Source organism: Eurypyga helias, unplaced genomic scaffold (genome assembly GCF_000690775.1).
Source record: "Eurypyga helias isolate BGI_N326 unplaced genomic scaffold, ASM69077v1 scaffold9426, whole genome shotgun sequence".
NCBI lineage: Eukaryota > Metazoa > Chordata > Aves > Eurypygiformes > Eurypygidae > Eurypyga > Eurypyga helias.
Window position 1 is genome coordinate 12549 of NW_010254695.1, and position 15305 is coordinate 27853.

At 47.4% G+C, this 15305-nt stretch overlaps 2 protein-coding genes across 2 annotated transcripts in view; one reads left to right on the forward strand and one right to left on the reverse strand.

Moving 5' to 3' along the window:
- Positions 1-867: 867 nt before the first annotated feature.
- LOC104510749 (pentafunctional AROM polypeptide-like) lies at positions 868-7091 on the reverse strand. Its single transcript, XM_010153100.1, has 5 exons — positions 6922-7091; positions 4052-4685; positions 2569-2802; positions 1661-1898; positions 868-968 (listed from the first exon to the last, which is right to left on the reverse strand). Exons 1-5 carry the CDS (start codon positions 7089-7091, stop codon positions 868-870), a joined length of 1377 nt encoding a protein of 458 aa, XP_010151402.1.
- A 275-nt stretch (positions 7092-7366) lies between these two features.
- LOC104510750 overlaps positions 7367-15305 on the forward strand; it is a 39320-nt gene continuing 31381 nt past the window's right edge. Inside the window, exon 1 of the mRNA XM_010153101.1 lies at positions 7367-7400. Within this exon, the coding sequence (XP_010151403.1) occupies positions 7367-7400 (34 nt within the window). The remainder of the gene's footprint in view (positions 7401-15305) is intronic.

A 15305-nucleotide genomic window follows, 5' to 3' on the forward strand; every position in this document is an offset into this window, starting at 1 on the left:
TGCCCCCTCCCAGCTTCTCATGTTCCTCCTTGCTGGCAGGTCATGGGAAGATGAAAAGTCCCTGACAGCGTAAGCACAGCTCAGCAACAGCCAAATCGTCCGTGTGTCATCACATTATTCTCATACTAAATCCAAAAAGCAGTGCTCTACCTGCTGCTAGGAGGAGAATTAACTCTATCCCAGCCCAAACCAGGACAGACTGCCATGCTGTCAAGAGACAGCTCCCATCGTGCTTCACAGCAGCACATCTGCAGCTACATGACAGTGCCTGTAATCGCAGTGTGTTATTCCCTTACACGAGAAACAAAGGCTGAGCTGCTTTTTTTGCCAGTTTGGGTGAGCTGAGAAAATGAGTAGAACCGAGAATGCCAAAACCAGTGAAGGAGATATCCTGCTTCAAATATTTTGCATAGCATGGAGATGTGTGGTGCTGTCAAGATGCCCCACGTCTTTTACACGGCCTGTGAGCCAGATCCACCTCCTGACTTCAGGGGTCCAGCAACAAGCAGTGGTGGGACAGCACTGTGCAGGGCCACGGCAGCCCCCAGGTTGGATTAACCAAATGAAAGAATAACTGCCACTCGCTTTCCCACAGAGGGGACAGCTTGCTACAAACTACAGGCACTTGGTGGTTTCCCTTCTAAGCGATCACTTCCTGAGCACTACACAGGGCTAATAAATTCCCTTATAGAGCGATTAGAAGAGATACATCAGGTCAGATGCCAGTCTTCTTGTTCCATGAACTCTGTCATGTATGTGGTTTCACAGGTGCTGCTGTACCTTTTTAAAATTCAGTCCTGCCCACTAACATATGATGTCAGACAACTCCACGTGTGGGGCAGGAGTGTCAGCTGGGGCTCGTGGCGCTCAGAGAGCATCCGGCTCTTCTTCCAGCACCGTCCTGCAGTCCCTGACCCACAGCTTGTAGGCTCTTTCCAGGGTCTCTTCACTAGTGTCGTTGAATATCTCTGTAAAATAAGACTGGTGGTTAACCAGACCTGCAGAGGAGCTCTCCCTGCTTGCACGCGCTGACTCACTAGCGGGGAGAGTAGCTCCTCCAAAGGGTTTGAGACTCTTTTCTTGTGTGTAGAGACTCAGCTTCATGGAAACACACTGGCTGGATACTGATGCAAGAGATCACAACCCGATCCCACACACCACATTTATGTTAGGGGTTGGTTTGGGTTTTTAAATTCTTGTCAATAGGAGTGTTTCATTCCAGATATCAAACAGATACTAATTAGTTTTCAAGTGTTAGTTCTAGGCACAGTAATACATTAAATTCCTTTTGCCAAGTATTATTTAACAAACATTTTCAAGTATAACAAAGGAAATGTTTTTCTCTTTTGAGATTGTTGGTTTGTCAGGCAGAGCGCTGCATTTAGCCTGTCGTTTGGCAAACAGGCTGGCAAAGTGAATTGCTCAATCACGGTGCAATTAATTAGACCTCAGTCCTTAGCTGAGTTCTGGTGGTTACACACAAGAGAAAGATTTTGTCTCTCCATGGGTCTACTGAGATGTTAAGAAAAGCACAAGTAAAGCCAGAATTATACAACCGCAGAACTCCGGGGGCATGTTTTCCAGCAGGTCAGTGTGCCGGGATACCCATGGCCCCCCCCCTGCATCCCCACTCCCAGGGCTCCCCTGTGCCCCTTGCTACCTGCTACACCGAGGCCGGTGGGGAGAGGCATCCGGGGCTGTCCCCCACTGTGTTTCAGGCGCTCCATGAGGGCTTTCTTGATGAGGGGCCAGCTGCAGCCGCCGTGCCAGACTGGCAGGGCAAGGATGATCTGCTCCTTCTCCTCGGTGGTGATGAGCCCCCGTACGTGGGCGACGTACGTCATGAATGCCATGTCGACGTTGACAGCCTCTCCGTGCATCAGCGATGGCAAAACCCTCTGAAACGGAGCAAAGGTGGGTGGGAGAAAAGGTTTGGGTTGGCAAATAGTAAATAAGTATTTTTTTTCTAAAAGTACTACTGAAAATTGACATTTGACTGACAGCAGTAGAAGTACAGATTTGCTGGATGTTAGCATCTTGTGATTTATGGGCTGCAGAGGCTGATTTGTTTTACACATGATTAATTGTGTGTAAAACCTCCCATAGGGATCCAGGGTCTAATTCTCCTCCCAGTCAAATCACTGGTGAAGAGTTCTGAACTTTGCACAGTCTAGCCCTCATTCCTCAGTGGCAATTTCTCCCCGGTGATACAGGCTATGGTCTCCATGCCTTTGCACTGCTATAGCTCATGTGGGTGATTTCTAGTGGCTTCGCTGAAATCTGGTCATATTTGTTCTTTGGTAAATGCCTAGGAAGAAGCAATAACTGGTCTGAGGCCTGAATAGAAACACAGGTGGAGGCGTGGGAGAAACAGGGCAGGGAAAGGGGTCTCTATCCCACAGGACCAGGCTGGGTGGGTTGGGTGGTCTGACGTACCATGTTCAAATCTGGAGTTTAGCTTGGTTCCACTTGCACAAAGTTTTCATGCTCCTGGCTGAAAACCCTTCGGTTTTTGGAGGCTTTTGTTTTGTTTTAAATGAATGTTGCGATATAAACTTTGTCACTCACCATTTCCAGCTCTGGGCTTATAAGGTGACCAAAATCAACCAATCTGTCCAGGTCATCCTCCCAGAGGTTGGGAGCCAGCTCTTCCAACATGGTTTCAATGGCAATCCTGGTCGTCTGCAGTGCAGCATCCCCATGGTCGGCAGAGCCACTGTAGGACTGGAACTTGGTGTCCAGCAGGTATTTTCCATGGCTCTTGAGCAGGTCAAACAGCCCTTTGTGTTTCATGAGTGCCATCTAGGGCAAAGAACAGAAGAGCTAATTGATCCTTGTATGTGCTGTTGAAAACCTGAGTGTTTCAATGGATTGGACTATAATATCATGTTATACACTAGCAAAGTAATGCCTATGGACATGTTACATGGGCAAGTTCTACCTCTGCAACCTGGAAAACTATTTCTATAGACACAGTTCCTGGTTGGCATGTGTTTGGTGTATATTCAGCAGGTCTCTAGGGCATGTGACCTGACAGTGTTGCACATGTTGTCAGCTATGGTAAGTGAAGATGTATGCAAAAGGCAGTGTGGAAATGCCCAGTGGGGCTCTGGTAAAGTTGCAGAGATGATGGGACCAGTGGTGGGCAAGTTCCCTTGCTGCTGGGTAACCCTGACCACGCTGTGAGCTTGCTACGTGCTCCAGTAGCCCAGCAGAGAGTTTGTAATGACCTTTGGTGACCTGTGTACTAGGCAGCTGAATGATGGCCATGTCCAGAACAGGGACATCCCCAGGATAATGCTCATCTAATCCTTGGGATTGCTTTTTGGGCAAGGGAATGTGGAGAGAGTGCTGCACTATGGGGTGTATGAGTGTTCAGAAGCAGTTTCTTTGTACAAGTACATAGTTTTTCACGCTCTGACAGCTGTTTGCCCCTTCCTGCAGTGGCCTGTGGGTGCCTGCCAGAAACCTCCAGATATCCTGGGGAGTTCCCACTGTGCCAGCACTGAAAAAAGCTACTGATGAACTCAGATCTTATACACTTTAATGGCTTCAACTCTACTTTGTCAAAAGTTTTCAAAGCTCTTCAGGCATAAAACCATTTACTGCGTACTTCCCACGTGATTTTAGAAGTAGAATTTTTCTCGCAGGAGATTGATTGATCCCACTCGACATACCCCCTGAGGTGGGTGCAAATGATCTTGCAGATTATTAATCCCCAGTATAATGAACCTCAAATTTTCTGCCAGCAGCTCATTTAGAGTGCTATGGATCAGCCTCAATGGGAAGACGCTTTCACCCCTGGTTGTGCTGTGTCTACATCTGGCCTTGAGTTTTGGAGTTTACTCCGCAGATCTAGGCCCTGCATATAAAGGATATTCTAACAAGTTTAGCAGCTGTAAAAATACAGGTTCAATGAGAGTTAAAAGCGCCCATGCACCCTTGATGGCCCACCCTTGTTTGCACAAGGCAGTCTATACAATGCCATGGATGCTGATGGACATCTCACCAACATTTCAGGTTTGAAAACTGCCGTTGCAAAAGCTCATACCTTTAAAATTTCACCGAGGCCATTGGAGATGTGTCGCCGAGGAATGCTCTGAATGAAAGATCTATCCAGGAAACTGGCTACCGGGGGTGTGTAGCCCCCGAGCTTGTTCTTACACTGCAGGAAATTCACCCCATTCTTTGCCCCTACACTAGCATCAACGTAAGAGAGAAGGGTTGTTGGGACCCGAATGTAAGGAGTACGTCGTCTATAGAGTGATGCTGCTAGTCCTACGATGTCCAGGCAGACGCCTCCTCCGATGGCGATGATGGGCTCGGTTCGCCTGTCGATGCTGAAGTTCTGGACTTCTTGTAAGATGTTCAAGACCAGGTCCATGGATTTTGTTTCTTCGGTGGTAGGCAGAGCGAGGATTTTGTGCTGAACGTTATTCTCTTCGAAGTATTCTCTGACTTTGGAGCCATAAAGTTCATCAACAACTTCATCTATGACAATAAAGCGCCTCAGCTTCCTTTTGCCGCTAGTGGCTAGCTCTACTTGCTGGGGGTCAGTGATGTGACCCCAGAGCAGAGTAGTGTTAGAGGGATCCAGAATATTGTAGGTTTCTACCACTTTGTAGCAAAAATAGATGGGAGCTTCAATTGTCCAGGCAATCCCACCTTCAGAGACGCATTCACCACTGGCAAGGATCAGAAAACATGGTTTGAAATCATTATATTACTCTTTCATATTTTGCATCTCTGAACTAGTTCAGAGATGGGGGTGGAAATGTGGGATTTCCTGCCCGTGCACTGAAAAAATGTGGGGCTATGACGGTGGGACAGGTCTCCTGAGTGTCAGAACTCAACTGCTTTGGCACTGAAGAAACCTTCCATGTCTTGGTGAACGGTCAAATGGCTGAACTTCTACATGGTGGTGATAAAAATAGAGAGCAAAAAAGGCTGAAATATTCATGCTGGAAGTTGAAAATCCCAGCAGAAAAACCCAGACCAATCATTTCAGCCTCCCAAAAGGGAGTGGGGAAGGGATTGCCAAAATTTCCAGTGTCTTTATGAAAGGAATATCCCCCACTTGGTATATCTGGGTGCTAAGAGTTGATTTATTCCTGTCTGTCTGCACACAGCCATGCACCTCCACACAAAATAGTGTCTCCACAATACTCCAGTTGAAAAGGTGGAATACTTCACCTTGAAATAGGTACGATAGAAATAGGAACTGCTCACAGGTAGTAAAAGAAAATGATTTGAGGTTTGGGAAAGATTTCCATACTGGAGTTTTAAAGGATTAATAAAAGCCTACAAAGCCAATATGTAGTATCTATCTAAAACAGTGCAGAACACAGCCCTGCAACCTAGTTTTTACTTCTGTTGGGAAGAGGGACCAGGGGAAAAACAAGTGGCCTTTTAGTTTGTTGGGAATCAAGAAAAGAAACAAACAAACAAACAAAAAGAAGGAAACTGCAAAATGTATTTTATATAAGACCACTTCTTGAGCTGTAGTTAGGTAAAAATTGAAACTTTCCATGAAATCTTTGTTTTGTTTTTTATTTTGAATGAGCATTTTATTTGAATGAGCATGAATGAGCTCATTGAATAATCAGATTCCTGTATATGCCTGATTTCTTTCCACATGCCTGAACTTTCTCTTATAGGTCTAAACAGATGATTGTCTGCTTTCTTTACTAAATTGCCTCTAAGTCTATCCCAAACCTTTATAAGCGTTAAAGAAAAACAGTAAGGATTTACACCTTCCAGAAAATTTCTTTCTGTTCATCTTTTAAAATGCAATATTACAAAAAACCCCAACATTGTGTACATTTAAATGCACCAAATATATACCTTATAGCTGTACTTTAATTACATGTGCGTCCGTGACCCTTCTGAGAGACAGGATGGTTTTGAGTGTTAGTTGGCAGAGTCGGCTTTTAGCACCCATTGCAACCCCTGTGCTGTGTGAAAATAGTAGTGAATTCGAGGCTGAACATCCCCTCATTGAAGCATATGTCAGCTGGGGATTTTTCTGCACATGCTCTGGGCCCTAGGTCCATCCTGCTGTTGTCTGAGGTCCAGCAGACTGCCTTTGGGTCTGCTAAAGCCCTGTTCCCTCTGCTGCAGCTCCTGAGCGATGCTGGTACCCAGCCTCTGCCCACTGTCAGCGCTGACAGAGATCCCTCTGACCTGGCTGAGGGAAGGGGTAGACTCGTGACATTAAAACCTGAGTGTGACAAATGCTATAAAACCTTTGACAGGCAAAACAAAGCTGTATTAAGGAAGACCTGCATCGCAAACTGGGTTCCACATGTTTGTGAAAAGGAGTATCCTGTAATTAGTGGATAATTAACTAGAGAGTTGTAATATCAGCAAAGAGCTGCATGTGTCCCTAGGGGAAATTTGTCTCTCTGTCTGAAGCAGCACTGGGTGACTTCTGCAGTTTGAGAAATGTGTTATGGCTTTTGCTCCTCTCAGTGATGTGCTGTGTTGATTTTTCCCACCTGGGGATTTAATTTACCCGAAACTCTCTCCATAAACATGTACTTCTCCCATGTCTGTGCCCAAGCTTTCCCACACCAAGATTTCCCCTACATGCCAGGGAGGAAAAAGCCCAAGTGCATCACTTGGTAGTCCCTACATAACCATTTCAGAAGTTTTCAGAAACTTCCCATCTACAAAAATTCAGGCTGTTGATAAAATTCCCTCTGTAACTTTGCCAAGCCATGCCAAGGAGAACAGCAAATACCTGTGCTGCCATATTGCACGTTTTGAAGCCCACTTTTGTAGGCATGTGCCCAAAATGCTAGGTTTAACCCACAAGAGCACACAAGACATTTTTCCATCCCATCAGAGAGACCGTACAGTTTGGTTGGCCAGACCCATCCAGTGCAGTCACGAAGGAAAAACATGGGCTCCTATACTTACATTTTTGCTTCAGAGAGAGTTATCTTGTCCTCACAGTCTGAAAGGACTTCTCCTTTCTTGATCCGGCACCACGTGCTCTTGACTCGTACCAGCTGGAAGTCTGTCTGCTGGGGCTCCTGAGGCATGGTGCCCTGGGCCACTGGAGCAAAAGCTTTCTCCGAGACCGGCATGCTTCCAGAAGGCAAATCTCCCCGTTAAGAGATCTCCCGTAGCTGGGTGGCTTTGAGGTGCTTTTTAAAGGCTCCAGGTGACCAGGTATTGGAAGGGGAGGTCTTGTCTCCACGGGGAAGACCAATTACAAAACGAAGATTACCTAATCTGGGATGCATGTTAGGGGTGGAAGGAACATTTGAAGACACGTGCAAGTACCAGGATGGGGTTGTATAATCAGCTAGTTTTATAATGCTTAAGAAGTACAATAGGGGTGCCTACGTTAAGTTCCAACATGACGCCCTACAGCAAATTTAAAGTTATGAAAGGCAACTTGTGTGATTCTCCATGACATTCAGGAACCTCCTTTGCTCTCTGGAGCCTCTGATCTGTCTGCAGCACTAACCTGTTCTTACAGGGCGAGACAGGAGCAGGAGTGTAGGGACAGGATCCATACGGGCTGTTTAAACTTCTCTTGAACTCACGTTCCTGTGATTCCCTTGCCTGAGAAAGGGAATGATTTTTTTATTACTGTTTTTAGCTTTTGTGGTGGGTTTAAAAAAATAATAAGCTAGTTTGTCCCCTGAAGGGCTGTTTGGGGGATGAGCTGAGTTGTGACTCCTTTGCCCAGCTGCCTGTGGAACTCTGATATGCTGAGGTTTCTTTGCAGTGGGGTCATTTCAGGATCAACAGTGTGATCCAGGCAATGGGATCCCAGCCTCTCTCTGCTTTTTGGGTCCTGAAGTTTCCTACAATTGTCGTCACCTATTTGTCATATTAAGGCTCTGCCAGATCCCACATGAGTACCCAGGGAGAGTCTATCTCCCTGATCTGAAGGCACAGTGATCCCGTGGGATGGGGGCAGCCAGAGGGATGAATTCCCCTTCTCTAGGAAGCAGTGGTGTCGTGGGGGGCTGTCACCCTGCTTCCCATGTGACCCAAGGGATGGGCAATTCATCTTTCCATATGATCTTCCACCTGGGGCTTTCGGAGGACCCCGAGCTCATCTTGTCACAGCAAACACTGCCTTGGCATACAGCTCTGTGTGCTGAGCACAGGGGAAGGTCTTCCTTTGATTTCACCAGCAGTGCCTGAAGGTACAAAACCCGTCTTTGCCTTCTCCTTGGCCTTGTTTCTGAAAGCTGGCCTTGTTCAGAAACAAAGATCAAGAAAACCCAAAACAGGCATAAAAGCAGAGGCTGGAAAAATTGGTTCTTCAAGATCCCATCAGACAAGAGCGAGCTCTCATTGCAAGGAAGGCTTAATTGCAGCCAAACTCACTTAGGAACCTACGTTTATCTCAAATTTGTGAGAAAACTACCAGAGTAAACTCTAAAGCCATCTAGCCCTGCTTCAGGGAGGGTAATAGGAACCTACTCCCATCAATCTCTCACTGCTGGCTTCATCTCCACATGGCAAAGCACATTGCAAAGAGGACAGACTGTTACCCCCATTTTACAGAAGAGGAAAATAGAGTCACCAGAAGAGAAGCAACTTGCCCAAAGTCACCTCCAAAGGTAGTAGAAAGGAGGATTAGATGGCATACTAAAGCTCTAAGCCTGTTTACCAAATACTCATCTGAAATTTTAACTCCTAATCCAAACACAAGGTGAATTGCTTTCCACAGGGACTGCAGGTCTCATGCAGTTTGTTGTTTACTAAATCATGATGGAATCATCTTAGGCATACAAGGAGGTCTCTCCTCTCTGCCTTATTTGTTTTGATTAATACAAATCCACTGAGCATTGGGACTTAATTTACTTTTCTTTTTATTCTGTGCATTTACTCATTTTCCATTTATACTACCCTGCTCTATTCTGGGAGCATTGAAATGTCTTCTGTTTCATTTTAGAAGTTGACAAATTGACTTTCCAACCTCTGTCTGCTTGCCGTAGCCAATGCCTGCCGTGTTCTTGTACCATCCACCCTGCAGAGAGGTTGCCTTGCAGTGAAGACCCGCTCCCCCCCGCCTTTTCGTCTCCTCTGCCCAGCCCCGGGCTCCCTCGGTATGCTGTGCAGGTTTGCTGAGTTGGTCCTTCACTGAACTAGCCCAGGGTGATACATCCCAGAGCTGAAAGATGCTGTTCATGGACTTGTCCACTTTTCCGCATTAACTTTGGTTTGTGTTTCATCTGCGTGAAGAGGAGACAGCCGGCTGACCTCAGCTCCATCACATGCTTTTTAATTACTTAATTCCTCACCAGCCTTTTCTGCTCCAACTCTGCTGCAGGCCAGCTTAGGCTTTTGGATACTTCGGATGTTCTCAGTGGTTTCTCCTGATGCCTCCTCCAGCCATTGCATTCCTGGGACCATTTCTGGGGGTACAGGATGACTGGTACCTGTGTGACACAACCTCCTCCAGTCCATGCAGAGACCTGGCCTCTGACCCAGACCCAAGAGCAGTGGGTGCCTCAATTTCGGCCATGTTTGCCCTTGTAGCTATGGACAACTAGTAGATAATCTGGAGTTGAAAGTCCTAGGGCTTTTTTGGCCCTATGCCTGGTGGTTTAGCCAGGACACATGTCTGTGCTATGTAACCAGAAGGTTATGAAATTGCTGATTATCTCCTTGAGAGCCAGCAGCTTCCCGAGGTCAGGATGTGAACGTTGCTCTTACGTAAAGTGAAGGCATCGAAAGTCGGCTTTTGTTTTTTGTTCTTGTTCCATGTCAGATGCTGTTGAATCTCACCCGCTGCCTGTAGTCTGGGTGGGGGCAGGTGGGTGCAGCTGGAATGGGTGTAGCCCCAGCCCGGGGCCATCCTCCCTGCACATCCTTTTCCCAGGGCTGGGGCTCTGCCCAGGTGATGTTGGATGGAGAAGCCCATCCCCTCGATGGACACCTGAGCACCGACGTGCTGCTCTGCAGAGGCAACTAACGCACAGCAGCATCCTCTGAGGCCGGGGGACAAGAAGCAACATGCATAATCCTGCAGGTAAACTCCCTGTGTGGGGTGGGGAGCTCCAGGAGAGGTGGTGTGACAGGAGGGGACACGGTGTGATATTCCAGTCCTGGGTCCCCCACTGCCTGGCAGAGATGTGACTTGACGTATATGTGGCTTGGCAGAAAGGATCAGAAGAAGGGTTTACTGGGGAGAGGAGTTTGAGGCTGAGCAGGGGGGTGGGTCTGCAGGAACCTGAAGTGGAGGGAGGAGGGTGCAGGAGAAAAGGGATGGGTAGGAAGGTGGGCAGTTGCAGTGCCAAGAGAGCTTTGGCTGTGACTAATTTCTGATGGAGTGGGATGCTTGTTTTATAAATATTTTTTCTGCAGCTTTAACCTTGTCTTGTTGCTTTCTGTGATAGCCACGTGTGCCTGGTGTGGCACACAGTGAGATGTTTGCTGCCTTTTTCTGGCCATTTTCTAAAATCAACAGCTGAGTGTGGGAACCCAGGCTGCTCTGAATGGGGAGACTTTGTTCTCTCGCAGCCTGATCTAAAGCCCATTGAAGCTGTCGAAAGACTCCCCTTGACTGCCTTGGGCTTCGGATCCCACTGTCAGTGTGTTCCGCTTACCCCTGCCACACACAGCGGCCTTTATTATGCATGAAAATAAATGTATGCTTTGCATACTCTCTGCCAGTGACTCCAGAGCCTCCCTGCTGCAAGCAGAGGAGCACTGGGGAGCATCCAGCTTTTCTACTTCTTTTCTGGGAGTAGAGCCCATAGAAAACACATCAGCCAGCATATGTGTCGTGTTTTACTCTGTGAGGAAAACATATCGTGCTGGTTTTAGTGTTTTTCCTCACCTCTCCTGAAGTTCAGGCAGAGTTTAGCACCCTGGTTGCTGCTGTGAGCAGCAGCTTCCCCACCCCGGCTGCTTTCTAAGCGCAACCTCTCCCCATGCCATCACTGCTGACTTTGCTGCAGGCGCTGGCACTACCTATGCTGAGGCCAAGCTCAAGTGTTGTGATAAGCTGTTGTCAATGCCTGAGTTGCCTGGGTGAATATGATGGCTGGAGTTGTTTGGGACTATTTTATCAGACAGGATTTATCACAGAATCGTTGAATGGTTTGGTTTGGAAGAGACATTAAAACTCATCTAGTTCCAGCCCCCCTGCCATGGGCAGGGACACCCTCTGTTAGACCAGGTTGCTCCAAGCCTCATCCAGCCTGGCCTATATCCACAGCTTCTCTGGGCAAACTGTTCATGTCTCACCACCCTCGCCATGAGGAATTTCTTCCTTATATCTAATCTCAGTCTACCCTCTTTTAGCTTAAAGTCATCACCCCTTGTCCTATCACTATGTGCCCTTGTAAAAAATGTCTCTCTCCAGGATTTCCAAGTGTTTAGCACTAAGCAGCTGCTGCCAAAGTGCTCGGCACCAGAGCACTGAGCTGTCTGGCAGCACAGTGTTTGGGTGGATCAGGTTCAATGCTCTGGCCTGGCTGGGAAGGGGAGCTCTTCTGGAAGTCATTGCTGGGGCTGCAAAGTAGAGGCTGGAAGGTGAAATGAGGATAGCCCCAAAATGGGAACCAAATGTTTGGTCCCACATCTTTGGATGTGGCATCTTTACTTTGTTTTTGCCAAATCCAGACTGCTTCTTCCATGCCTTCTCCTGGGCACCCCCTGCAAAACCAGTACAGCATCCTCCCCTTTCCTGGCTGAGCTCCCTGTTCCCAAAAAGTGCCGTCTGCGCTGAAGTTGCAGAGTTTAATTTCTTTTCTGGAGTGGTGTGTCTCTTCACGGTGCTGCACACCCTGTTCACTCATGTCCCTCACATACAGCCTTGCCCCCACCTGTAGTCCTGACTTCAGTATGAACCAGAAGTCCCTGATTTCAGAAAAAGTGGAAGCTGCAGTCTCTTATTCAGCTTAGCTGTAATACTGTCTGACTGTGCTCTCAGCATCTGCCAAGGAAGGTGCTGGGAACCATCCTGCTGGCAACTGTGGTCCGTTTTAAGAACTGCCACCTTATCTTTAAGCTGCTGGAGGCTTAAAGGAGCCCTTTCTTGCTCTTTCATGGTAGGGCTTGAGCTCCTCTATTTTGCACCTGGCAGCATTTTCCTTTTCTGAGTGAGCTCCCTTTTTTTCCTGTTTTTTGTTTGTTTGGTTTTTTTTTTTTTAATTATTTGTTTGTTTGCTTTTTTTTCCTACTTTGCTGAAGATGATGATGCACAATTAAATGGGAAAGGAAGAGTGATGCCTGTTCATAGACAGAGCTATGGGGAGGCAACCAGGCAGTCTCATTTAGTGCTTAATATTGTCCAGCAGCTTTGCTGGAGTTGTGCAAAACTATGCGCTAAAAATGAAGTAGTTTTCCTGGAGCAACATAAGAAAAAAGCAGTTACATAAATTTTCCCTCACGTTAGGGCTCAGACCCCTGAGTATAGCATGGCCTGGCGCTGTAGCCAACCCTGAGCTCTGCTCTGACTTGTTGGGTGCTTGCATAAATGAAGGCAATTCTGACCTCTGCTGTTGGCCCACAGCATCATCGGGCTGTAAAAAAATGCAGCGCTTCCTGACAAGATTGTATAATCTCTGATCTGGAGTTGATCTTGGCATGCACCGCATGCTCCCTCTCCCTGGTAGCACTTCTTGGCGCTTGCGGTCGGTGTTATAACACAGGTTACAAAACGGCTGGAGGTAGATCTCGTTTTCCTTCCCCTTGAGTGACAGGGGATTCTTGTCTGTTACTCATCCAGAAGCGTAACATGATGATTACTAAAATCTGACATGGATTATAAACATGGTTTTTTTCCCTAAATTAACAAAAAGCCTCAGAGTGCTTGGCAGGGAGGATGAGCAGATCCTGATGTCCAGCATCCTTCTGCCAGCAGGAGCCTGGAGATGCTCACTTCCACGGTGGTGAAGACGCTGGGGAAAGACAATGAATGTATCTTTGCACAATGTGTAGCTGGGCTGAGGTCAACAAACTTACATGGTGTGGGAAGGAGTTGACTACTCCTGCACTTTGCAATTAAATCTAAAACTGCTGAAAGAGATATAAGTCGCTCCTCAGGGGAGAGATTGGCATGAGATGTAAATTGGGGGCTGCTATAGCTAGCCTGTATCTGCCTTGCTCATATGTCAGGTTGGGCTACTGCCATGGGGATGATGCTGTCTATATGACCTTTAGGTCTGGTCCAGGCTGGCAATTTCCATGTAAACTGCACATATATTTTATGTTCCTTGTCTGCTTTGATAATTTTTGTAATTTGGATAATGAAAATTGATGAAGTTGTCCCAAAAAGCAGCAAAGTAGTTTAGTAGCTGCAGAAAACTGAGATATGCTGCTCTGAGAAGCAGACCTTTGCGGAGGTTTAGACCTTTCCTTATTCCCAAAGACATGAGTTTATTCATATGGTGCCCCTTCGTACCAGGAGGAGTGTCCCCCAGTAACTGGAAGCCCTGGTGCTCATTTGGTGATGGGGCCATGTGCCGTACCTCCCTTCAGCTTCGTGTGTGGAGTAGTTGTAGAAAGAGACACTCAAGGTGGTCATGTCCATAATGAGGAGACTTGACTGTTTCTCAAGTGAAGTCCTGCGTTGAGGATATGTAGTTGCTCAGTTTAACTCAGGTTTAGCCCTTGAAATGCTCAGGCAGAGAAGACATTAAAAAACAAACACCCTCCTGTCATGTAGATTTAGATCAGATCTAAAGATCTAAGAAATTCTTCCCAGAGAGGGTGGGGAAGCACTGGGACAGGTTGCCCAGAGAAGCTGTGGATGCCCCATCCCTGGCTGTCTTCAAGGCCAGGCTGGATGAGGCTTTGAGCAACCTGGTCTAGTGGAAGGTGTCCCTGCCCATGGCAGGGGGGTGGAATGGGATGGTCTTTAAGGTCCCTTCCAACCCTAACCATTCTGTGATTCTACGTTACCACTTGGCTAGAGGCTGACACCAGACGTCCATCAAGGCTGGGTTAGGGCTGACACCCAGTGTTTTGGGAATATATTCAAGGTGGCATTTTAAGTAGATGGGAAAGAAATGGACAACAGAGAAATCAGAGGCACATGTGTATCTCTACCTTGTAGTCTGATCCTTTAATGTTCTTCTGCTTAAAAGCTATTCCTAAAACGTGCTGTTGCATTTGCCTTCATACTGTTTTTCTCAACGGTGGGTTTCATAAGGCTATGCTCTGATGTCCCCAGTGACCTCATACGGCAGCTCTGCTGGCAAGCCATTCCAGGATGGGGATGTTGTCCCTGCAGCTACAGCAGTTTCACATGGCCAGGGCTTTGCCTGGGCCAGTCCCCCAGAGGAAACGTGTCTTCTTTTCACCCACTGCGTATAGTTGTCTGCAGCTTTTCTGTCATAGGGAATAAAAACCCTGCCAGGGGCAATCTGCTCCACCCCAGTTATGCTCCCAGCCTACTTGCCCTCTGTCTCTGAAATCCGCTCTCGCTGGTGCTTTCATAACCCAGCACGTGCCCTGACACTTGAGGAGTGCGGGAGTTTTTCTGCATCGTGTTTTGCTGTGTGTGGGGCCATAGCTCACTGAGAGCCATCATTGCATTGCTGCCATATGGGTTTTCTGGGGTCTCAGGGCAAGTGCCATAGCAGCATTGCGTTTGTCCCACGGGCAGGGTGATCTTGATCCCGGAGGTGTATGCTAGCCTTTGAAACACTGACGTGATGTTGTGTGGTGTGTAACTGTTTCTCTCTCCACCCGAACAATCTGCTTTTGGCAGGGTTCTGGCTTGTGAAAAGATGCTGGGAGATGTGCCATGCGGCACTGATGGGTTCAAACAGAGTTAGTTTTTGTGACCTGAGAAACAGAGGGTTCAGGATGGTGCATCACCACTGCAAGCTGTTGTGGTTAGGAGGTTGTGTTCCTGCCAGGGTGATTGCTACATCACCTGCTTAAAATCAGTAGGTGTAAAGTATCTTTGATTTTATGCCATCATGGATTTGGGACAATGATTTTTTTATTGGAGTATTTGTCAATTCAGCTGCACCAGGACTGGGGTAGTTGTGTTCTGGGCAGGGGCACTGTGCGCTGCTCTGCAGACTGTGCAAGCAGCCTCCATGGCACGGACACGTGTCGGGGGCACTCGTGCACCCTGTTGGTATGCAGGTAGCGGAGATCCTCCTTTATTCAAAGGTAGCGTGTCCTGGCCTGAGAGGATCTGCCTGGTTTTGCAAGAGCTGTTTGAGAAGTGCTCTGTTTTCTCCAGGGAACAAACTACTTAGAAGGGTGGGTTTCATGTGCAGTTGTTCAGTGTTTGCCTCAGAGCTTCAAAAGTGAAAATTCACGGTTTTGAAATATTCTGATCCTTTTCCTCTCAGCAGCGGGGGGGG

Coding starts and splice junctions, on each gene's coding strand:
- LOC104510749 (XM_010153100.1), bottom strand. CDS start 7,091: ATGCCGGTCTCGGAGAAAGCTTTTGCTCCAGTGGCCCAGGGCACCATG. Junction 4,686..6,921: donor ACTCTCTCTGAAGCAAAAAT/GTAAGTATAGGA, acceptor GATCCTTGCCAG/TGGTGAATGCGTCTCTGAAG. Junction 969..1,660: donor CACCGGCCTCGGTGTAGCAG/GTAGCAAGGGGC, acceptor CTTATTTTACAG/AGATATTCAACGACACTAGT.